This window comes from Bactrocera oleae, chromosome 4 (genome assembly GCF_042242935.1).
Source record: "Bactrocera oleae isolate idBacOlea1 chromosome 4, idBacOlea1, whole genome shotgun sequence".
Classification (NCBI taxonomy): domain Eukaryota; kingdom Metazoa; phylum Arthropoda; class Insecta; order Diptera; family Tephritidae; genus Bactrocera; species Bactrocera oleae.
In genome coordinates, this window is record NC_091538.1 from 53,032,294 (window position 1) to 53,058,540 (window position 26,247).

General features: G+C 34.5%; 1 protein-coding gene across 8 annotated transcripts in view; it reads left to right on the forward strand.

Annotated features, from left to right (window-relative positions):
• The window catches only part of LOC106623211 (potassium channel subfamily T member 2), a 373,175-nt gene that overhangs the window by 304,758 nt on the left and 42,170 nt on the right, over positions 1-26,247 (forward strand). For all 8 annotated transcript variants that reach the window (XM_070107992.1, XM_070107990.1, XM_036363146.2 and 5 more), the window contains 10 exons: positions 1,362-1,560; positions 2,061-2,135; positions 3,475-3,558; positions 3,666-3,760; positions 4,904-5,087; positions 9,485-9,748; positions 9,888-10,066; positions 13,399-13,539; positions 23,334-23,483; positions 23,783-23,991. In XM_070107992.1, coding sequence (XP_069964093.1) covers positions 1,362-1,560; positions 2,061-2,135; positions 3,475-3,558; positions 3,666-3,760; positions 4,904-5,087; positions 9,485-9,748; positions 9,888-10,066; positions 13,399-13,539; positions 23,334-23,483; positions 23,783-23,991 — 1,580 coding nt within the window. The remainder of the gene's footprint in view (positions 1-1,361; positions 1,561-2,060; positions 2,136-3,474; positions 3,559-3,665; positions 3,761-4,903; positions 5,088-9,484; positions 9,749-9,887; positions 10,067-13,398; positions 13,540-23,333; positions 23,484-23,782; positions 23,992-26,247) is intronic.

Below are 26,247 nucleotides of genomic sequence, written 5' to 3' on the forward strand. Positions count from 1 at the left end.
TGACCTACAAATATATTAAATATCCGTTTTATTGAACGTTGTGGAACATTACTGATATCTAATCGTCCAAATTTCTATATCTCACAAAATACAAAATTGCAAAATTGAACCTTTTTTTTTGGAATATTGGATGAAGTTCTCTATAATTGCAATGATACGATGTGTAAATTTTTCGAGAATCTTACAGTTTTTGACGAAATTACTTGGCTAAAAAGGGAGTATTTTGAAAAGACTTCGCTCAACTATAGTTCCTAAATCCACTTATTCGAAGACAGATTGCTAACATACCAAAGAAATTGGTTGAAATTCTGTTTGGTAGTCTGTCTGTCTGTCTACTTAACCAATTTAAACCAAATTTGGTGTGTTATGTAACCCAATCAGATAACAACCACGCCCACTTCCTATATCACACATTTCTAAAATCCATCTTATTCTTTCACTTAACAGTACACAAATCAAACATCAATGAAGTTATCAGAATAAAACTCTGCAAAAATAATACCGCCAAGGCATTTTGTCTTACGCTCAAAAATTGTTACAGTCGGACTATAATTTTTCAATTGGCTTCCCTGTGCATATGGCTGATGTTTTACCGAACATATCGGTGAATATGTGAGGTCTAGTGTAAACATTCGGGGAGAAGATTTCTGTGATAACAGCATGCCCTTGTAGCAAGAATAGGTAAAATCGGGTCAATGCTTCCCTTAGCCGCCATAAACTAATCTAAATATTTTCAAATTTCGTTTGAAAGTTACAAATCAATACGTAATGTAATTTCAATGAAATTCAGAAGGAAACTCTTTCTAATAACAGTGTATCTTCTTGTTTAAAATGCATAAAATTGATACGAATTTCGTAAGAATTTCAAACTTTCAGTTGAGGTTGTACCGTATGTGAAAGTATAATATTGTATATGCTATAGTTTAATACAAAAAATGTATGATGTCGATCCACGAACTACCCCAGCTGCCGTATACTACATATATAGATTTTCATTAGTCCAGAATGGATTTGGGATTTCGCATCCTTTGGTAACCAACTAGAGGCTTACAGAACATTATTTTGGAGCCAATTTCTGATAGCAAAATGTTCCTTGAAGTATTGTAAACAATAGGAGAGATATATTACGGAGACCATAATAAAGATATATTTGAATATTAATAATTTTTTCGTCCCGACCTCAAAGTTAAATATAAATTTGCCTCCTAGTCCATTCCCACAAAACTAAAAAAAAATATAAAGACATGAATTCATACACAGAAACGATGTGGATTATTTAATACTTATTAATTAATTAAGCTAGATACAATTGCTAGCTGTTATAGATTAGTTCTGAACTTACTTATATCTTTCTGTTTTAGTTATGGCTGCTCAGTGAGCAATAAAACAGAGTTCCTCGTTTCGGCTCAACTAACGGAGGAGGAGTTCCAGGAGAATCCCATTATAAATTGGGAAGCTATCTTATGGGTGAATCGGCCCACAATATTGTGGGCAGCGCAATTAATATTAGCATTAGTATCTCTCACAGAGGCCGTACTACTAACATATCTAGGCTATAAGGTGAGTACAGCTATAAAAATAGAAAAAAAATTGTTAATTAAAATTTAATTTAAACAATTTACCCTTAAAGAAATGTATGACATTTTTTTTGCTGTAAGCAAGCAACTTGAAGTTATTCGCAGACACTCTAGAACGTGTTGAAAGAGCGCCACTTACGCTAGCTTTATGAGTATACATGGCCACACAAAAAAATGTATGCATTCTTATTATTGTATGAATACAACAAATACAACAAGAGCTCGTATATTCATTCTGAAAATTAACATGCAAAAAGGAGCTTAATGAGCAAATAGCGTGTCAGTTAATACACATATGCTCTCGTATTCATACTGATTTATGGTACATAGATGCTTTAAGCTTGAGTGCTAAATTCTATTGTGAATAGTTCAACTGCTTTTAAATTCATATTAAATTGTTTTTAGCACATACCTGAGTTATTCAAGATCTTATCTTCACATTAATTTATTTGCATTCTAATATTGAATTATTTTCATTCGCAGGGAAATATCTGGCAACAGATTCTTTCGTTTCATTTCATTCTAGAATTAATTACGACAATACCATTTGCACTAACGGTAAGTAATGAATATATTATAGTGTTGTAATTGTATATGAAATCATTAGGTTGAAATTGTTTACGTATTATCTTAATGAACCACGCTTTACTAAGTTGAAATAGAAAAAGTGCGAAGTGTGTGAGATTCGAATATAACATAACCACGCTGAGAATACGACCTTTGACACTATTTTCTTCATTGCACAATTGTCGCTGCCTGACAATGTATTTTAATTTTCCTTGGTCTTTTCGCAGCTAAGCTTTCTCTGAAGTCTTTTACTTCACCTTATTGAAAAGTAATCAAGTTAAATCCATAAAAAATTTAAATCGTTTTGCCAACCACAAAAAGAAGGAAAAAGTGATTAGCTCTTCAGGTATTTTCTTTAAGGCAACCAAAGCAAGAAATAGAATAAATTGTTTCGCTTATAATTCGAAATCACGGTTAATTAGCTGTTCAGGTATTGCCTTAGAAATCCTTTAATCCCTTCAAGTAAAATTTTTATTAATAATCAATTGTTATTGCCTAAATCAATGGTGCAATCTCCAGATAAATTGTTCAGATTGAATTATTATAGCATATATGTAATTGGCATTCAAGTAGAACGATCAGAATCAAGTTCTTAAAAGGAATCTTTTGTATTTCTAAAGGGTAGTCTCAGTTTTTACGTTTTATTTCTTGTGATCATGCTCTTTTGTTCTGAGGACAGAAAAATGTCGCTGTGGGCCAGAACCATACAGTATGGAATGTGGAAGCAGCTCAGATATTTCATTTTATTATAGATCTAATCGATTTTTACCACGACTTAGTCTGAAAAACAGATTTATGATTTTTAAGTACCAAAATGTTTTCCAAGTTAGAGTTTCGGCTCTTCTTCTATGTCTACATATTTCACAATTTGAGCTATGTCCGTGCGTGAATGAGTATTATTGATAGTCAATTTATAGAGATCGAGTCTTTTGCCAAATACTTTTTGCTTTGCAACGAAAAATAAAAGCTGATATGATATGTTAAGGATAGACCTTACGCCGATTCTAGAAACGCAGGCCTTTCAGAAAAAAGGGCGCTTACGAAGTTTTTTATATAGTTACAGCCAGCATGGTTATGAGATCAACGAGCTTGAGTAAAGTAATTCCAAAACTGTGGAGTGTTTTCAAACTTAAATGACATTTCGATTAGGTTTCCCTATGAATGAGTATTTTTTTGGAACCATCTACATATTCAAATTGCGTATATGAGCGATTTTTCTGTTTATAAAGTTAGAATTTAATATTTATATTTAATAAAAAAATCGCTTTTACAAAATAGTAAATAAAATCTTATCAACTTAATATACTACAAACAACACTTCCTTTTCTAGATACTATGGTCGCCTTTAAGAAATTTATTCATACCCATATTTCTCAATTGCTGGCTGGCGAAGCGATCGTTGGAGAATATGTTCGTAAGTAGCTTATTGAGAAAATATTCCAAAAAAATAAAATTTGTTATTAAAACTAATTTTTCCTGTAATATACTTGTATATATATTTTCCATAACTTTTCTTTACAGAACGATCTGCATCGCGCCATGCAAAAGTCGCAATCCGCACTGTCGCAACAGCTCACCATACTCTCCGCCACGCTGCTGTGTCTGGTGTTCACAAGGTAATTAAGAAGTCTTCCAAAAACTATAAATTAACTCATAGAGAACGTTGAGTAAGCTAATGGCACGTTTGTAGTGGAATTTACGCAATCACAACAAGCTGCTACAATTAAGCGAAAATAACGCAACTTAGGCTCATTACATACATATACTAATACACACACACATGCACAAAACTGTTGGCAGCACTTAGAAGCGTTCAACCTAAAAAGTGTCCATTGCAAATTTTCGGCAATCTAATTTTAGGTGCTCTTAGCTCATAAGTATGCTCATCACAACCTTCAAACTCAGTCAAAACAAACACACACACATACAAGTATATATGTACATTAAGGTGTATTTCCCAAGTTGATTTTTTTTTCTCGCTAACGTCGCCTGAAGATTCAGTTTTTGTCCTCAAATCAAAGTTTCAACGCAAGCAAGCTTTTTATATAAGTATGCATATAAAACCAAGCCTAAATCATTTTCACTTTTTCCATATATTTTATATGGGATTTTTGGATCTTTTGCAATACATTTTTTATCTTAAAAGCAAATAAATCTACACTTGAAAACAGAAAATTCTAATTTCAAGTTTTCTGCTCAATAAAAAAGACTTGATGAGTTTTTACATAAAAATATTCATTTAAAAGTTATGCGAAGTTAAATTTATGCACCAAATATACTGTATTCATTTAGTACACCGTGTCGTATGAGCAACACAGTATGTAAAATCACTTGCATGGATACTAAGGACACTTGATGCATAAATTTAACTGTATTTAACGTTTAAAGACATGCTTTTTTGTAAAGCGGAAAATTTTGTACTAAAATATTGCTTTTTGAAGATTGTAGACTTCCTTGCCTTTTGTAAAATATCAAAAAAATACATTCACTTACAACTTAAATTTCAACTTCAAAAATCCATGAACTTTGGAAGTAAGGGACTCCCTAATGTACATACATATATATGTGTGTAATCATTTTCACATATGCTGGTTGCTGGCGAAGTCATTTGCAGATTTTCATACTTTTCCCACCCCACACTTGACCTTTGGTTCTTTACGACAATTATTAACTTGTTGTTTGTGCTTATTACCACATTTTCATCAGATATCTTTCTCTCACACACTCTCTCTACTTTTCTATTGGCTCCTCATTTGCAGCGTCTGTGGCATACAGCATTTTCAACGCGCCGGTCATCGTCATTTGAATTTGTTCCAGAGCACGTATTATGTGGTTGTGACATTCTCAACAGTCGGTTATGGCGATTTCGTGCCCGATATATGGCCCTCACAGCTTTATATGGTGATTATGATTTGCGTAGCACTGATAGTGCTGCCGACGCAGGTGAGTACCGATTAAGTACATACATATATTTGTAAATACGACAAAGCTGAACATGTTCTGACAATATCAAACGCATTTATTCTAACACATACATAAACAATAATATAACAAACATAACAGAGGCAGACAGTTTAGGGTGACTACATGAAAACTCACTATTTCTTAGAATTGCCACCTTGGATTAAATATCAATATTTGAGTGGGCGAGATAGTTTTTAAAATTCTCGAAATATTATTTGTTATCGTCCTCAAAGATTGTTAGCAAAGACTAAGCAGTATAACTCAGTCTACACCAATAGCCTTCCTCCTGTATACCGTTGGCGAAAACAATCTTCATATTGAATCAAAAAAACTGGAAGGATGATTGCTATATCATGTCTTATAGTCAGTTTCATATGAAAGCAACTCCTTGGATCAAGATACAAATGCTAATCTAAGGTAATTTTTCTCCTAGTCCTATCCAGCTTGAGTAATAAAAATAGGTATATCAGAAATCAGAAAATGCTATCACAGTCAATTAGACCTGCATTCACTTGGAATTCTAATAAGAGAGAAGTCTAAAAACTGGAAGACATATAATCAGAAGACCTAGAATATACTATTTTCTGTCGTAAATTTTTATGCCCACCAATGAAAAAAATTTTAAATCAAGGTTCAGCCTTTTGTATCGTCTATTAATTATAGGCATATATAATTATATAACTAGTGCTGCGCCTGGTATACAATTCAATTGAATAGTACCTTAAAAAATATTCGATAATACTACTAGTCCCTCAGGTTTTGAGATATCGATCTGAAATTTTTCGCACGTTCCTTTTTTCTTAAGAAGCTGCTCATTTGTCGTAACCGCCAATATCGGACCCCTATAGCATATATCTGCCATTTAAACTAATCCATCAAAAGCAAGCTCTTATATGGCAAACTTTTTTATTTGGCAAAATATCTTCTTTACATTTGACACAAACTTTTGTCAAAGACAAATCTACATCCTCTATACATATTGTTCAAATCAGTCTACTATATCATATTGCTGCCATACACACTTACCAATTAAAATGAAAAACTTTTTTTTATTTTACGAGATATCTTCATGAAATTAAGCATGGAGTATTGTCCAAGGCTTAGGTACAATTTCCGAACACATTATTCAGAGCGGACAATTATAACATATAGCTGTCATACTAACTAACCGATCAAAATCAAGTTCTCATAAGGAAAAGTCATTGATAACTTTGACAGCTGCCGCCACTGTGCAACTACTTATCTGTTTTTGCTAACAGATCACCCTTTATAGGTAATGCCTGGAACTTCAATTTGGTTCAAATGCTCACATATGTTGGTATTTCTGTGCCGTACTAATGGTTCTTATATTTATTGACATTGCCCTTTAATGGTAATGACAGTGGCGGTTATCGACTGCCATATACATATATACTATGTACGTGTGTATATGTGGGTGTGTTTTTGCTTTTTAAATTAATTTAAGCGTTTTTCCATAATAAGTAATTTCAACTGCACGAATGTTGCAGTAATTTGCTTTGACACATTAATTAACGACACGAAAGTCCAGACCGGCGCTAATAGAAAGTAAAGTTTTGAAAGCACCACATTATATATTGCATTAAATTAATTATCTAATGGATTTCTCAATAAATATTGCATTCGTTTTTTAAAGCTTAAAAACTGTTGATTACTTTGTGTATACAGCTACAGTGTGACACACAAGTGCAAGTACAAAGTTTACTATATACCTATAATACTTTCTCATATTTACAGAACATTTATCAAAATGTCTCAATTTAAAAATATCTCCATGAAGGATATGCCAACACTTCATCCTTGTGCCATTTACATACAATATAATTAGGTTCCCTGATTGGACTATATAGTAAAAATTCCTTTTTGAATCCGAACCAGTTTAAAAAATCTAAGATCATATGTTTTCAATTAAGTTTTGGAAGCTGCTTTCATAATTGACAATGTATTTTATATATTTTAAACACTTTACAGTTATTATATCGCTGATTACGGCCGGGCTTACTATGTCAATTTAACTTCCAGTTTTCAGAGACCAAGCTCTTGTTAGAATAACCAGAATAAAACTGAAGGTAACCTCGCTGGAAGAAGACCATTTTCTCTACGCAAAACTACGGTAAAAAATTAGAAGGTTACTACCTATACCTGCTACCTACCTGATATAGTGATCCGATCTGAACAATTGGTTCGGATATTGTAGGATTATCTTAGGTAATGTGAGGATATGTATAAATTTTGTGGAGATATCTTGTCAAGTAAAAAAGTTTTCCGTTCTAAACTTGATTTAAATCGTTCAGTTTGTATGGCAGCTTTATGTTATAGTGGTCCGATACCGGCGATTCCGACAAATGAGCAGCTTCTTGATAGAAAAGAACATGTTTTAGATCAATATCACAAAAACTGAAGGACTAGTTCGCGTATTTGGTATAAAGACACACGGACATGGCGAAATCGACTCATCTCGCCTCGCTAATCATTTAGATATACGAGTATATATTATAGGGATTGTTTCTTCTGGGTATCTCTAACATCACACAACAATTTGGGAGTCCAATTTCCATTTTTATTTTTTTGTATAATGTTGATATACATGCCCCTGAAGTACGGTAAAATTATCAAATTAGATTTTATAAGCCAAGTTTCGTGTGTTAAAAGCTTTTAGCCAAAAAGAAGCCCAGCCTGCATATTCGCCAGGCTCCGTGTGACTGTTTTCTAGTTCCTAATATCCTATGGGGACTATTTTGAAAGAATAAGTATTGTTTTTCAAAAGATACCGGTTTTATCCTGTTAGCTTTATATATACAGACAGGTAATCTAATAAGATCCAAGAGATGCTTATGTAGGATACATCCCTGAATAGATCCCTGTTAGGAACGATTATTTTACCTAACCTAAGCTAACATACAAATGTTGTTGGGAATTGAGATACAGGGACAGGGACAGGGAGAGGGACAGGACAGCAATTTCACAGGTAATTGACGTACACTGCTATCTCTAAGCCGGGGATACCAGACCACGCAGTACGTGAATCTGACTATCTAAGATTAACCTTAATCAACAAAATACTAATTAACTTATATTTAGGACATCGCTCCTTTCACTCCTACATATATTTTTGGATGAAGTATTCTTCTAATTTGTTAGATGTCTAGTTTTTTCTTGATATTTTAATTTTTGTCTTTCTAACAGCTACTAAATTCAACGAGCTATTTGAGCTTACGTAGTATAAATATCCTTTCAAGCACATTTCGATACTATTATTGTTATAATTCACTGCCATACATATTGTTAAAATTCATATTTGGTGACAAAGAAAAGGGTTGACAAGGGGATTTTGTGCAGCAGAATTTGAGCCTTTCATAGAGAATAAAAAACTGTGAGTTTTAATAATGATCAGCTTATTGCTCTTGCTCATATATGGTGATCAGTTAACATACTACAACTCTTTAATTTTTCAATAAATCTTTAGGCGAAAGCTCTGTAAAAGCTTTCGGAACTTACTTGTTTCTAATTCACTACTTTCCAACGATAAATAAATTGATCCAATTACTAAAATTTCGCACATTTCCGTTGGCAAGACAACTTTACCGTTTATATTTTTTTCTTTTACTCAATCGCACACAAACAACTAGTTTATTGATGAAAGAATAAAGCTCGTTTGTATGTCGCAGCGGTTAACTGAGCCGTTAACTGAGCAAACAAAGCAACTCTGGCAACACGTAGAAAATTGCAACTGAACGTTAAATGCATACATTTTTGGTTTTGGTTTTCCGTTTACTTTTCTTCTCTTTTCTAAATAGTGAAAGCTCCGCAGAAATGTGCGTGTGTGTGTGTGGGCGCACACAATAAGTATTTCCACTAGCAAATGCACGCATAAAAGAAATTGCGAAAACTAAACTTCAGCAAACTATTGAGAGCTTTGAAATCTGCAAAGAAGCCTTGATTGGCAAATGTACGAACATTTTTCGGGAAGAAAGCAAGAAAACAACTCATTGAAGTGACAAAGTAAAAGTATAAAGTAGAAAAGCAAAAAAGTAAACGAAACGTTTGGCGAACTATCTTTGTAGCTATGTGTGTCACCGAAAGTCATGCGGCCCGCCAGTCAGCCGTCACACAACCGAGTGTTGAGTGAGCGGCATAACTGACCTAGGCGACTGACGGGGTTATTGCAGCATTGCTGTTGATTGGCGGCCCTATTTGACATGCACATATGATTTTGGGCCAAAACACGCCAAGTCACTGACATATTGACACTCACACACTTTGATTGCCCTTTCTTGTGCATACCAATTTTTTGCTAAATTTTTGTATATTTCAAAAAAAAAAGATTTACGCTCGCAATCTCACTCTTTTTTTTCTAGTTCGAACAATTGGCCTTCACTTGGATGGAGCGCCAGAAATTGGGCGGCAGCTATTCATCGCATCGCGCGCAAAGCGAAAAACACGTCGTCGTCTGCTCAACCACACTGCACGCGGACACAATCATGGACTTCCTCAACGAATTTTATGCGCACCCACTGCTACAGGATTACTATGTGGTGCTGCTCAGTCCTATGGAGTTGGACACCACGATGCGTATGATATTGCAGGTGCCGATTTGGGCGCAACGGGTCATTTATATTCAGGTGAGCGCTCGATGTATTCCATACCAGTGATTTAACTATCGCCGATATTCGTTTATATGCGACGCACTTTCGTTAATGAAATCAAGCGTTTAATCGGCATACGTTTTCGTTTTTTTATGTTTTTTTGGTTTGTTCGCAGGGTTCCTGTTTAAAGGATGGCGATTTGGCACGTGCGCGCATGAATGAGGCCGAGGCTTGTTTCATACTCGCCGCTCGTAATTATGCCGATAAGACTGCAGCCGACGAGCATACGATATTGCGTTCGTGGGCGGTTAAGGATTTTGCGCCGAGTGTGCCGCAATATGTGCAGATATTTCGGTTAGTATGGGATTGCATTACTTTACGGGGTAATTAAAATTAGACGAGAGCGATATTAAGCCAATCTTATGAAAAGTATGTCTAACAAGAATCAGAGAAGCAATGTATATTGGGAGTCAGATGATTATATCAATAAACGGAGAGTTTTACTTTATATAATTGTAAGACCTCATGAAATCTACGAAGGGAGTGTGGATAGCGATAACCCTATCATATTGTCACAGTTGACTGATCAATATAATATCATGAGTATATAGATTGTTTAACGAGATTTTTGCTATAATTTGGCATTTTGGTATTGTTTGGTCCATATTTCTGGGCACCAAATCATCCGTTTGCAAAATCTGAAATACAATTTTAAATACTTATAGTTGGAGACCTGCGCACTGTCTGTATAAATTATTTTTGGCCAAAGTGTCTTCTTATTTGTGTTTCTTTTATGTTTCTTTACATATGTATGATTCTATAAAGTATCTCCTTTTATCATAACCGAAGTTCATCGACAAGGTGATCCCTTTTTTATACATGCCCTATAAAAGCACCAATGCAATTTTCCAGAAATGTATACCTTAATAAATTTAAATTCAAAAGAGATGTTCCTTAAGTTCTGGCTTATAGTTAAACTTGGTTAGGAAACCGGCGTTTACATATTCAAAGTGAAATCAAAATCTTTAATATGCAAAACGATCCATTCCCATCAAAGATCAAATCCGATATCCTTAGTCTTGCCATAAGTTCTGTTACAAGTTCAAACCGTTATAAAAATAAAATTATAACATTTTTTTTAGTAAAGTTAATTTTATTTATTAATATAATATAATAAATGAGCGATGTAAAAATGTTTATTCGAAATGTTCAACTTTTGGTTTAACACAAGTCATCAAACGATTCGGCCATTAATAACAGTTCGCAGAGTTCGCATTGACGACATTGCTCGAACTAAATATTTTTTTAAAACTCTACAAATTTCTGAGGGGTATTCGATAGGCTCTGTTCTCCAACTCAGAGCAAAAACTGATGTCCAATGGATTCAAATTTAGACATGCAGACGGCCAACCATCGGCATCTATGAAACCAGGTATATTGCCTTTAACCCACTGCTTGGTGGTTTTTGTCTTGTGTGCTGTACATTCTGCTGGTATACTTTTGCCCCGGTTTTAACCCTTTTTTCACAGAAGTGAAGAGGTATAACGTCTTTATAGCTATCATATACAGAAGCTGGATGATGACCATGTTGAACACTTGGAAAACAGGTTTTGCTTCTTTGGAAGTTTAAAAACTTCTTCAAAAGTGAAATTTTTTTTATCTGTAAGAAGGATACTTTCAGAGCCATTCAGAGCCGTGCGTGAAGAAGCCGCTGGCATCTGTTGAGCCTAATTTGTTTTAAGCGCGTTGTCGGAAGATGGCTACTTCACCGACGGTGGACTTTAATGTGGACATCACCTCGAATAAGTCTTGATTTTGATATATGCTATATTCAATCTGTGTATATATTATATATATTGATATGCTATAGCTTCATTTTCCTTGACATAATTTTCTTTTTTCCAAGGAAATTTCTGCGTATGCGCTCGCAAATAGTTTTTATTGCTGAATTCGTTCGAACCATGCAAAGACCGACCACTTAACATATTAAGTTTATTCAGCTTGTATGGCATCCCTATCCTATGGTGGTGTTATATCAATGTTTCCCATAAACTAGCTGCTTCTTGGGGAGAAAATGGCGTGCGGAATTTTAGCTCGGAAACGAAAGATAAGGTGACAAACCTTAAGCAAACAATAATTTACGGACGATCTTAGGTCGGGAAAAGGAAGGAGAGGGACGTGTCTGAATTTTTAAGGGTTAAGAATGATTTATCTCGATTTTAGGAAAAACTAAACTAATACATCTGAAAGAACAGACTTTCGCGAACATAAAGTACTGAGCTTTTATAAAAATTTGATTTTTTGACTTGAGATTTTTTTATTGAAAACAAGTGTCTTTTTTCGATATTAGGTCAATATAAGAACAAAAAATTTATATTTTAAATAAAAAAATACAGTGTGTTCAGGACATAAAAAAATAATTTTTCACTAAACCTCGTGAAAGAAAATAAATGTTTGTTTAAGATGAAAAAAAACCTAAAATTTGGCGATATGAATTTTTCACATAAATTTTGAAGTTATGTGAAAAAAGTCTATAAACAAAAATTATAGATGTTTTTATTACCTACAACATTGCCGTATATTTTTTTCTATAGGACTCGTAGCTTTGCCGGAAATTTAGATAACTCATTAACCCTTAACCCTTAAAAATTTAGTAACGCCCCTCCCCCTCCTTTTCACGACCTATGTTAATATCGCCCATCAATTATTTTTCCCTTAAGGTTTGTCATTTTATCTTTTGTTTCCGATGGATTTCAATCTACTATCATTTTCTTTGTTTTAAAAAATTACCCTAGTCTATATCTAAATCGTGTGCATTACATTGAAATATGGTATTAAAGATCACAGGGGAAATTCAAGCTTCATTTTGTGCTCTAAATTCACCAAATTTCCGAGAAAAATTAATAAGCGACGTGACCTCGATTTAAGCATATAAAAGATTTGAGCGCAACAAAAGCGAATTGCAACACTCGCTCGAATTTTAGAAATGGCTGCCATTAATCTCGCTAAGCAGCTCCGCTTCGTCGAATGCGCCGCTAACAAAATATGCAAAACAAAGCATGAGGCGCATCAATGTGTCGCTGTAAGTGTATGCCTGTGTGTGTGTGCAATTAGTCGCGATGATAAATGGGCGCTTATCTGGAATGTCCGCGAAATTGTTGGGCAACAATGAAATTTTAGTAAAGGAAAGGTTAATTGTAATGTTGGGCAACAATAACACCATGCATTCATTGTTGTTGTTGGTATTTTAATTATGCTTATAGTCACTTTTTAATAACAAGCGCATACAGCTATTTGTATTTGTGTGCGTGTGTATGTGTATGTAAATCAACAAAAACAATTGGAAACTTAATTCACCTGTAATGTTTGCTTTTGTTTTTGTGAATATTGCATGTAACCCCGCCTGCATCATTCAACTGAACTTTGGCGTCACACCACTTAAACTAATGCACTACAATAACAACAATGCGCTGCTGTGGCTTGCAACAATCGCAACAATGACTGGATTTAAATGGATTTTGGGCAACTCAACGGTGCTCGGTACACACACAACCGTCCCGAACACATTTCGGTATTATACGGCTATTGTTGCTTTCCGTCCTCGGTTCACTGTTTGTTGCGGGTAACCATTCAACCGTTCAATCGCCGTACTACAAACCGTCAAACCGCCAAACCATCAACCGCAGACCGGAGCACAAGCTTCATGTGAAATTCGCGGAGCACGTCGTCTGCGAGGACGAATTCAAATACGCACTGTTAGCCAATAACTGCACTTGCCCCGGCGCGAGTACGCTGGTCACATTGCTGTTGCACACGTCACGAGGACAGTAAGTAAATGCTATAATTTTTAGTATTTAAGTGTATGAAATTATTTTAAAAATTTAAGAGCACAATTTCCAGACTTCGAAGGCATTTGGTTGACTACCTCTTCTTAGTATATAAAGATGTCTTTAAAAAGATAGTTTTTTTTTCAATAATACTTACAAACAATATAAAACGTAAAATTCGACTGCATCGAAGCTATAATACTCTTCACAGGTGTATTTTTTTAAGCATAAAAGGGTATAAAAGGAACTTTAGCTTGATTTTAAACGGTCAGTTTGTATGACAGCTGATTGCTAGAGTTGTCCGATCTGAACAATTTCTTCGAAGGTTGTAGCAATACCTTAATTATTAATCTGTGCCAAATTTCGTGAAGACAACTCAGAAAATAAAAAAGTTTTCCATACAAGGACTTGAGTCTGATCGGTCAGTTTGTATGGCAGTTATATGCTATAGTTGTTCAATCTAAAAAATTTGTACACAAATTATAGCGATGGCTTGAATAATAATGTATACTAAATTTCGTGAGCATACCTGTTCAAATAAAAAAGTTTTCTCTACAAGGACCAGTTTTTGATCGTTCAGTTTGTATGGCAGCTATAACATATAGTGATCTGATCGAAAAAATGTATTCAAAGCTTATAGCTTTTTCCTAGACAACATTCTGTGCCAAATTTCATGAAGATATCTCGCCACTTAAAAAGGTTTTCAATACAAGTACTTGGTTGGGATTGTTTAGTTTGTATGGCAGCTATATGCTACAATGGTCCGATATCGTTGGTTTCAAAAAATAAGCAGCCACTTGGTGAGAACAGAATGTATGCAAAATTTCAAGTCAATATCTCAAAAACTATTCTGGATTAGTTCCCGTATATACAGACGGACGTGGCTAAATCGACTCAGCTCGTCACGCTGATAATTTCTCCTAACGCATTCCTATTCCAACTAAAAATTCTGTAGCATCATGTTTTGAATTTGTTACAATTTTATTAAGGGAATAATCCAGAAGAGGTGAAATTGGAGTTGCTCCAAAAATTTCCAATTCTCGAGCAAGATCGTTGATCGAGCTACTGTAAAGTTTAAACTGTGAAACAATTAAAAAGCCACAGCAAACAAGGAATGTGAATTCCTGCATTTTAAGAATACGACAGGTCTCCATTATTCAGTACGGATCAACATATTTTAGGAATATATGCATATCTAATCTGGCTCTTCCAACCGACATTAAAAACATAAATTTAATATATGAGGGTGGGAATTCATAATTTCATTCTGGATTAGTAAAAATCATTACATTTAGTATATGAAATCTGGGGTAATTCGTGGATTGATATCGTAAATTTTGGCATTAAACTATAGTGTATGCTGTACGATATATATGTATATTACATATTGACCGATATATACAGTATAAAGTCAACCGGAAGTTTGAAATTTTTATAAATTTTTTAAATTAGGTATATGAGGATTAGAGAATATTTTGATCCTATTTTATTCAATTTTGCCGTTACGACATATCATTATCAAAAATAGATGCCCTTTAAATTATATTAAAAAACCTCAATATATACCTTATATTCAAGATGTTTGAAAATCCGTAAATTAGGCATATGTTAACTAGGGGAAGTATTGACCCGTTATTATCCATTTTTGACACAAGAATTTATGATTATCAGAAAACCATTCTCAGAGTGTGTGAAGAAGTACTAAGAGGACTTCTTCGCAGCAAGGTTGGTTGTTTTATCTTTAGCGGTTTAGAAGATATGTAACTTAAACCATTTTGAGGGCGGGGCCATTAAACATTAAACAAAAAGAAAATTTTCCTAAAAATGCATGGTTATGACACTTTATAGCTTTTCGTTTTATGGCGTTTTGTGAGTGCAGCACTGGTCCCATTACGCTCATCTACAATATCGACCGCCCTTCGGTGCCAAGGAACATATGTAGCCAGTTTCACCAAGATACCTCAATTTTAAATCAAGTTATCGCTTCCACAGACAAACGGATAGACAACAGACAGTCAGTCGGATCGCAACACGTCTCGTCATCCCGATAATTTTTATATATATATAACTCAATAGCTGTATCTAATAATTTTGTGTGATACAAACAACCGTTAGGTTCATTATATGCTTAACGGTACACGTGTAGCAAGAACCACACATGTCTACAAAAAAAGTTGTACTAATGGACACGACCTCCACTCCACGCGTGAAACCGGGTCAAACGGAAACGTGTGTGTAAATATTTATGTACTTATGTTACACAAGCAACAATACTAACAATCATGCATTTAAACAGTAGTTGTCATTCTCATGGTGCAAACTGTATTTTTTTGTAAGTCACAATGAATAAGCATACAACTGTGTACAGTGGTAGGAAAAATATAAAAAATATTAGCAAAATAAATAGAAAAGTATCAAAAGCTAATAACATGCAGGATATGGTGGGTCAAAAACCAAAAGTTTTTTATTGCTTGATACTCTGAAATATTGATTGGTAGACACCTCTAAGAAAGTCTCTCCAAATATGAGCTCTTGATTGTAACGCCAAGATCCTCCAACTGGCAGTTTTATATTTATTCTCTTATTATCAGATAGAAAATCGTAGCCGTGATTCTGTGAGTTTCCTCGTCGTAAACAACCGGCTGCCAAACACTCACAAAATGCCTTATGAAGATCAAACTTCACGTAAACATAAAAAACAGGATATACCAGTGCAAAAATATATATTTATTGATTCGGTGTGAAGATTTCAACTGCATAATTTTATTATTTTTTTCATATATTTGACGAGCGAGCAGAACTCACGCATAGTGAGGAATAACGAATGAAAGATGTCTATACTAGGATTGGAAAATTGCGGTTTCGATCATACCATATATTGCAATTTGATTATTACACTGAGTGTGATATAGGTAATAGGTTCAATTGTTAGTCTGCATTGACGTGCAGTTGGCAGATACTGCTCCACTTTTTGAAATCGATACCAGCTCAAACAGATCATCGACCATATCTGTTAAGGCAAATGGCATGGTGATTAACCGTAAAACTTTCAGCGCACACTTCATCATTTGCAGTCCCCTTTTAAGAAAAGGATTTGTTTGATTTTGTTGATCTCATCTTTTCAAACAAATTCGAACTACGGTCGCTAGGAAGATTCAACTGGTTGCATGTCTGTAAGTTGCTCGGTGCCATAGACTTTAACTAACAATACGTTTTAGTCACTGACGATGTGCTCTGATTATGGTAGTCTCTCTTAAATTAATAAAACATCTTTTTTGATTGGTCGTGCACTCCCATTTTATGGAAACCGCCAGCAATTGTATTTGCGTGTTTTCTAGACCAAATATATTATATGCTCGTCGAACGTAAATGTCAACCTATGCTCTCAATTAAAACTCCCCTAAATTGCTCAAAACAAAGCTTACGATTTCTAGGTACTTATTAAAACATTTGTATTATTGTAATATGGACCCTGGATCAGCCTTTTAAGTACCAAACCTTTACCTATTTATCACCAGCAACTTTAAAACACCAACCAGACTTCGTTACTTTTGAGCATTCCTCTAATTTTAAATGATTAGATATAATCAATTTGCTATCTGGTTTTCGTTAGTATTGTAGAATGCGATGCTCTTCCACGCTTTGAATTAAAGCTACTGAATCTTATACTGTTTAGTATAATTTGAAGATTATAGTGTTTTATTTTGTTTGCTGTCCAATTCCATAATTGATTTGTATGTATTGTAGAAATGTAGCTCGTAAATTACTTTCACCACTAACCGCTGAGACTTACTAACTACCCTTACATATTCATGGCGCTGATTGGCTTCACTTTAATTCCATTTTAATGTCATGACCCTTGTGCATAAGCCGACAGTCAACGAATTTATGTGTATGTTTACACTTCTGAGTGTATACAAGTATAGTTTTATAGTAACACCATTGTGCCGATTTATGTAAATGTAGTCGAGTCGAGTCGCTGCGAAATCTTTCCAGGAAGACATTAAACGGACATTAGTGTCACAATCGCCTGGTAACCTATTTGCTTACTGTCAATGTCCAACTTTTTTCCGACCGATTCCACAAAAGTGTCATATCATTCGGAGCTTTCAAACTCGGAGCCGTGGAAAGATGAATGCATTGGCCTCTTTATGGCGATTGTCTACAATACTTGTTGCTACCTATGTGTATATTTGTGAATACTGTGTATGTAGCACGTTTTTATACCCTGAACAGCGTGTAAAAAGTTTGCTCAGAAATTTTTAAAACCCTGAGACCCTATAAAGTATATAAATTAATTATCAACGTGATGAGCTGAGTCGATTTAGTCATGTCCGTCTGTCTGACGTCTGTATTTACAGTCATACGTGAACTAGTCCTTTAGTTTTTGACATATCGATCTGAAATTTAGCACACGTGCTTTTCTCTCCAAGAATCTGCTCTTATAGAAACGCCGATATTGGACTATTATAGCATATATGTAGTTGCCATACAAACTGACCGATCAAAATCAAGAAAAATATCTTCCAATGCCTTTTTTTTGCTATAAAAAATCCATTGTGAAGGATATTGTAGCTTCGATGCAAGCGAACATTAACATTTTTTTTTTTTTATTATTTTCCGGACATTTTGCTTGTAAGCTGTGCCCTTTCGAGAAAAACCGCAATTTTTGCGCGACTGTCAACACACACACACATATACTCAACTATAGCATAAAAAAACTCTTACAATCACACAGTTTTTCCCATTTAGCAGAGCAACAGCGCCTTTGTTGTCGTTGAATTTGCGCGTTCATGCCTTTATATGTTTGTAAATTATACAAGTATGCATTTGTAAATGTAACTGTGTCGGTATTAATTTATTTCTCGCCCGGCTATCGTTTTATGTGACCAGCCGTGGCCGTTGCACCGCATGACTTACTATCCTGCACCAGCGTAAGCACCTCAGCAATGCATATGTATGTACATATACATTTACATGTAGATATACAAGTACATATATACACATGCCTTTAAATATACATACCATATATATTAACATCCGTCCTTTTAATACTCAAACAAACCGTTTCAACGACCAAATGGGTGGATATTAATTTAAGGCCATGACATAATGCCGCGTGAATAGCCCACTGGTATGGTCCACTAGTAGGGCACTATTGTGAATAGGTAACTATGGCATTATTTGCAACGGAGATAAACTGACATACACATTAGCACATACATACATAGCTATGTTGTATGTGCATAAGGTCGCACACATTTTTGGTCGAACACTTTGACAAGGTTGGCCATGTATACAAAGGAGTGACTGTGTAATGTGGACTCAGGCCGCCGGCTGGCACATGGGCGGCGCTACTGTTTTGTTATTAAGTATATCCAAGAATTTAATTGAATTAAATTCCACAATTTCGTATTATAAATAACGAGCGAACACATTCGCCAACAACAGGTGGATATCCGCTGAAGACCCTCATGGAAAAAGTTTATAAAATGTTTATTAAATTCTTTTCTGCATTAAATTTGTATTTCAGTAAATCCGGCACTCTGTAAATCATCTTAGATCCACCAATAAAAAATATATTTGTAGTAAATTCGTAGTAGAATTTTTAATTTGGAACGCGAACTTCTAAAATGCAACACTCGGACATTTCCTTAATAGCTCATCATAACTTTTTTTAAACAATAATCTTATTTTAAAAACTTCTGCTGTTGAAATAAAAAAAAATCATTTGTGCTAAAAATTGTTTTTAAAACTCTGCTTCTAGAGCGAGATATCGATCGATACTCAAAATTTTCGTTAAAATATTTGAAGATCAATGCGGCTTTTGCCGCGAATCGGGCCTAAGTTTCAATGATTACTACTTTAGAACCGTTAAATTTCCAGCAAGCATTGTTTTATAGGCTGAGAACTGGTAAAAAATTCCGGCGAATACTTTCAATAAGCTAATAATTCGATGTGATTCTAACTTGATTTTTAGTTACTTATGACACAATGAAGGGGTACCTACTTTCCACGGAGCTTTATTATACTCAAATTTGCATTAAAAAAATCAAATTTTTTATTTTGACAACTTAAGAGCGTCTACTATCTCGATCCATCTCAATTTACTGTCATTAAAAAAATTTTGTGGACCTTTTTATGTTTTCGTCATTAGCAGCTTATTTTCGACTTATTATTTTCACTACTATCATAAAGTCTTCGCATCCTTACAACTCATTCAAATTTTTGTGAAAATAGAATTTCCTGTTGGGTACACCGAATCGGGAATATGCTTAAAGTTATTTAGGAGCGCTTGTCTGTGCACATTACTATTGCCAGTATATTTATAGATGGCATACCAAAATATACATTATTTGTATAGACTGGTGGAATTGCCGACAAAATCCGCTTACCTAAGTAATATTTACGGATATTATGTAATATAACTACTTCCAAAGCTGCAAATATAAAGCAGTCATGCTTAAGTCATTAATACGAGTAATCAATAAAATTGAGCTATATTGAGCGGTCAAAAATATGCTCTTAAAGAAAAGCTTGTATTTTTATAAACACCTACTAGATCTATTATTACACTAATCAGCAACACAACGAATTTCGAAAATTAGTTATCATTGAAGTCTTCTAACTGGAGGCACAGGAAACGTGCTGCTTCGACGAGTTCGGACCATAAGGAATCGGTGCAAGTGTTATGGGCTCCGCGCTGAATGGCGTTCAGGGCGTGTTTGCAGTTTTTTGCGTCCGTAGTCTGGTTGGCGTATGCCTTCTGATGCAAAATCGCTCCAAGCAGAGAAGAAGCGAGAAAGATCAGTGCGATAGCTTTCAACCAATAAAAACAGTCACTCATTACATAATATAGTAATTTTAATCCATTGAAGTTAGGTGTGGTTATTATAGTTAGGTAGAATCGACACCTGAAATTATATTGCTTAAAGATAGATCACACACGAAAGTGCTCAAATTTTGTGATGGTTAAACCTGGAAAATGTGTGGACAAAATTTGAAAGAACAATAACTCAAAAGCTTTTAAGACAACTGAGGTTATACAAGAAGTTATAAATGCCTTATAGTGTGAAGGTGCTGTTTAATATCACTAAAATCTCATAAATAAGAATACAGCTTAATTTATTAAAGTTTCCTCTGAAAAGAGCATTATTTGTCGATGCTAAGAACATACTTTGTAGCATACCGGTTAAGCATGCCTAGAATTCTACCTCTCAAATATTCTAACTAATGCTATAAGCTTCTCAATTTCAATGAACTTCACTTTTCAACAAATTTTAAAAATTATTAAAACCCTGTACTCCAACCATGTTCCCAAATATAACATAACGACCAACTATTATCGCCACTAAAAAGTTGCTTCGCTTACAACAAAATTGCTATATAAAACTTTAATTTACTTATTGTTGAAATGATGACAAAGGAATTCTAAGTAAAGTCTTATTTAGTTACGAACTAAGAAAACTGTTTGATATCAATAGAAAGTATGCTTATTTATTCGTTGAACGAAGAACAAATAGCTAAAAAGCGCAAAATGAACAAAGAAAACAAAGAAGACTGTGAACAAAAGCAAACGCAAGAAAAATAGGTAAAAAGGAAGACGGAAGATCCCAATTACTCGCTAACGTTGACAAAACAATTCAAACTTGTAACAACACTTGGCAGTGACACTTCAAGAATGAGTACTCAACACACTAATTACCTATGGATGCACTCAGGAATGATATGTAGACACGGTGTTTGTTAACCCATTGCTAGACAATTGTCACTATTAGTTAAAAAAAAATGTTATTTTTTAATTTAAATACATTACTGCCTTTGTCCACAGATATTATTTCGGTTTTCACAGATTGACTAAACGTTTTTCCAAATTCATTCTAATCTTTTGGTAGTTGTTTGCTGTTTTTGACGAAATGGCGAGTCCAGTTAATTTAAGAAAAGCCGAATTTTACTGTAGGCACTAACATGGATAGATGATTGATACCTCTCTTTTTTACTAGGGATCATTAAGACCTTGACATTTATATTTTGTTATTGATTTAGCGACATCAAAGATTCTCCAGCTTGTAATGAGTTGATAGTCTTTGAGCAAATATAAATCCTGGGTAGTTTTAGTAAGTAGAACTGCCTGTCTCAGGATAGGTTGAGTTCAACATCATATACATTATTGAAATGTTTTCGTGTTTTTTGTTTCAAGTAAAATGAAAAATTAAATATTTTTCTTTGCAGACTGACATTTGGTTGGTTTACTTTTTCTGGAAAAAGTTAAAATGTTAATAGAAAATTTTCAGGGTTTCGTTGACTTTGTAATCTGCTTAACCATAGAGATAGTGTTCACAGCTGTATTGAACTTTTAGATATCTATTTCTGGTATTCTAAGGTCTATCGTGTTCGTGAATTCTATCGAAAATCAGCTCCCAGTGAGTTCGTTTTGTATACGAGTTTTATATACGAGATTCAACCAGAATGTTATGATCATTTTCAAAGAAACGTTGTCTTTACATTGCTTATGATCTCTAATCCAATACACATACTCGACCCGCAAATGTTTTTTTAGATGTTTCAAATATGTAAAGTAAATCAGGTTAAGTTACACCATTTAGATTCAAGAACGAATAAACGAATTTTAATGACCTCTGTTTTTTTGTATTCGTCTGCGTCCAGAATAGCAAAAAAACTTTCAAATAAAATAAGCTATCTTATTGCATGGAAAAATACTTAAATTTAGGATAAATCAAAAATATGATAAAACAAATATAAAAATTGTCAAACAGATTGGTCCCAATAGAATGTAATTTCTCGGAACATTTCAGTGAAAAAGAATAAAAATCACAATAAAAGCAGTTCATTAGTATAACCCGACAGCGTGCATATCAAACAGAAGAGCAAAGAGAGACAGTGCGTCAAACAATTCAGTTGGCACGGCATTGAATTTGATGTCTTCAATAGTGGGTAGCATAACTACACCGGATGTTCTATTTCTTTCAAAACAATTATTTTTTTAATCAGGCCTAACTTTTACAACATATAAATTTTATAACTGATGCTTTTGTCGAGTGTCACGGCAGTACGATAGATATCTCTATTTTTATACCCTAATCAGGGAATATTAAGTTGCATATATATAAATGATAATTATGACGAACTGATTCGATTTAGCCATGTCCGTCTGTCTGATCGTCTGTATACGCGAACCGTTTTTAAGATATCGATCTGAAATTTTGCACACGCCCGTTTTTACCCAAAGCTAGCTTGTCAGAACCGACGATATTGGACACCTATAGCATATAGTTGCCATACAAACCGAACGATCGGAATCAAGTGCTTGTATGGAAAACTTTTTCACTTGACGAGATATCTTCACGAAATTTGGCTTGGGTTGTTGACTTAAGCAGTAATGTAATATCCGAAGAAATTGGTTAGATCGTATCACTGTAGTATATAGCTGCCATACAAACTGAACGATCAATATCTAGTTCCTGTATGGAATAATTGCTTGCAAGCGAAGTTAACGTTTTTTCTATTTTGTTTTAAAATATTCGAAATTTATGTTGATTACTCGACATCGTCCGAAACTGCATGCGGAGCTTTGAAAAACTCGTGCAAAGCTTCAAATTATCTTATTTATCAATTTGTCCTTCGATGTTAGAGGGTTAAAAAGACATATTAACAATTAACTGAAAGTACACTTTAACTGCACGTATTCACATAAAAAAAACAAAAAACAACATGAGAATATATACAAAAAATGTTTTCCACTTACATTTGCTTTTCTCATTGAACTTTTCCAGGGAAGGTCAACAGTCACCGGAGGAATGGCATCGCCTCTACGGCAAGTGTTCCGGCAATGAGATCTACCACATTGTGCTCGGCGACAGTCGCTTCTTTGGCGAGTACGAGGGCAAAAGTTTCACTTATGCTAGCTTTCATTCGCATCGAAAGTGAGTAGACGATGGCACATACAGCCACACGCAGACAAACTCGTACATTTGCGTTTGAACTTAAAAACTCTCCGTTGGTCAGCAACGCTTTACGCTGACTGATGGACATGCATTAATAGCAACAATTGAAGTGAATTTAATTTAGCACTGATTGAATTTTGTGCTTTCCAACATTGGATTTTCAAATTCACTGATGGACATTCACTTTAAATTTTTTACTGCTTTGACGTATTTTTTCAATTTCTTTTTTCTCATTTTTTTCATTCCGCATTTGTCTCTCTCTCTCTCTCTCTCGTCAGATATGGCGTTGCATTGGTGGGTGTGCGTCCAGCCGAGCTGCCGGAATTCTACGAGGACACCATACTGCTAAATCCGGGGCCGCGGCATATCATGAAGAAGGACGACACATGCTATTATATGAGCATAACAAAGGAGGAGAATTCGGCCTTTGTTGTCAATCAAAATCAGAATCAAAATTTGGATACGCAAGCGACGACAAAGGACGGTGGTAAGTGCCCCTACATCTGCCTACCTCTCTCTCACTCCTTACAAACCATTACCGTTAAGTCTCTTAGACAGCAAGACAAATAATAATAAGCTTGTTGTTCATCTTTGTTCGTTTCAAATTATTTTGAAATTTATTTGAAAGTCTACAAAGCATTAGATATGTACATCTTATAGGCGTATGTGTGTATGCGCTTTCTTACAAAATTTGTTTACATACTACATGATATATAGTGGCTGTGCGTTTGTGTGTGTATGCACAAAATGAAAAAAAATTATATATTTTTATAAACGTCTGTAAGAAATGCTAATTAAAAGTATGTTATACATATATGTATATGTAAATTATATATAACTACATAGTACATAATGAACGTTACGACTCATGCATTAGGGATGTCCTTACATTTGAATATTTTTTTAGGGTTTATATAGATACTCATACGATCCACTAAACGAGCATTCATATTGAAAACATTAAGTTGTTTTATAAGGGATGCCCTAATTTTACAGGACCTTTTTGCTTTTTAATTTTACATAATAATATAAATTCGGATATTCTTGATTTAGATATTTTTTTACCTTTAACAAAGTAGATAACTATTAGCGGTAACCAGCAATCGATTATTTTTGGTACAACATTATTATATTTTGAACGAGTTTGATTCAGTTTGCCATACAATTTCTAACAACTGGTGGGAAAAGTCGAAACCCCTTTCAAGTATATAAGAACATATGTAAAGAGTTCGATGTAATCCTATCCGTCTGTATATACGCCAGCTATTTCCTCGGTTTCCCCAAGCTGCAACGCATTTATTGGAATCGTCGATATCGGACCACTATAGCGCTTAGATAGCCATACAAACAGACCGATTTCAATGACCTTCTCTTTTATTTGCCAAACTATCTTCACGAAATTTGACATAGTACATAGATGATAGCCAATCCCTATAGTATATAGCTGTCATTCACACTGATTGGTAAAAATCAAGATACAGGTCTTCATAAAAGAACTTCCTCTTTCCTTATTAAGTAACCTTAGTTCGTGTCACTTCTCCTTATCACTTTTTCCGGCTTCACCCGGGTTTTCCTAGACTAAGTTCGAAATATCTCGGTAGACACACCTTTAGAGAACCTAGCGAAGTGGCTGGGATTGTTATTAACCCCCTTAATAAATTTGTGGTGAGCTTCGTTGACATATGAGGTGATGCACTTAAGGAGCCCAACGACCTAACCTAGCCTTAGTTTAACTTGAAAGTTATTTATAACAAACAAAGTGGGTAGAAAGAACTAGCAAGACGTTTTCCATTGGACGAAACCGTTAGACGGTTACATTTTCACATTAAGTTATACTAACGTTAAGTTAGGTTAGTCTGGTAGGCTAATGAGCCAAGCATAGACCAGTTTTGGTCCTTAGCCAGACTAAGATCAGGTTTGGAGTACCGTAGTCCATGTGGAGTAGTCATGCTTTAGGATTCCTTCGCTTGACGCAAATGTCAGACCGCTTTATGGCTTCACTAACGATACCGCTTTCAGTGTCCCATGCCTTCAATGCGGAATAAGTGCACAAGAGATGCTCCATTCTTTCCCTGGTGTCTTACCATTCTTCCAGAACTTCAAAGTTCAAATCCAGAAACAAGTTTACAGACCTATGACTAAAACTAGGACGATTTGATTAGCTAAACCTATCATGTTTTATTCAAGTTTTTGGAATATCATTTTATTCCAAGTTCTCTATAGCCTGACCAATATTTTTCGCATTTAGAACATTTAACTCAATGATTAACTAGCAAATATAAATAAATTTACAAGGAATATAACATTAATATTTAAAAGAAAAAAATAAGGACATCCCTAATTCTCACAGCATATATACAAACCTACACACATACACTTAAATTAATATCATTATTGTTTCAACCATTTGCATACTGGATTTCGGAGTATAAAGTTTACAGCTAAATATAAAAAATAACTGTTTTGGCTGCTGCAATCAAATAGTAACGCTTTCGATGTGTGTCAGTGTGTGCGTTAATTATAATTTATTCAATTTACTTCTTTTCAATTTTTATTTAATAATTTTATTTTTTAATTTGTGTAAACGACTGCCTCGGTCCTTGTTTTTGTTCTGTCTTTGTTCATTTGTTTGTTCATTCGCTTACTCTGTTGTTTACTTGTCGCGGCATAAATATTTGCATTTGATTTAATAACGTCACACAGACACTTCAATCGCTTTGAATCGCTCACTCTCGCTCTTGCT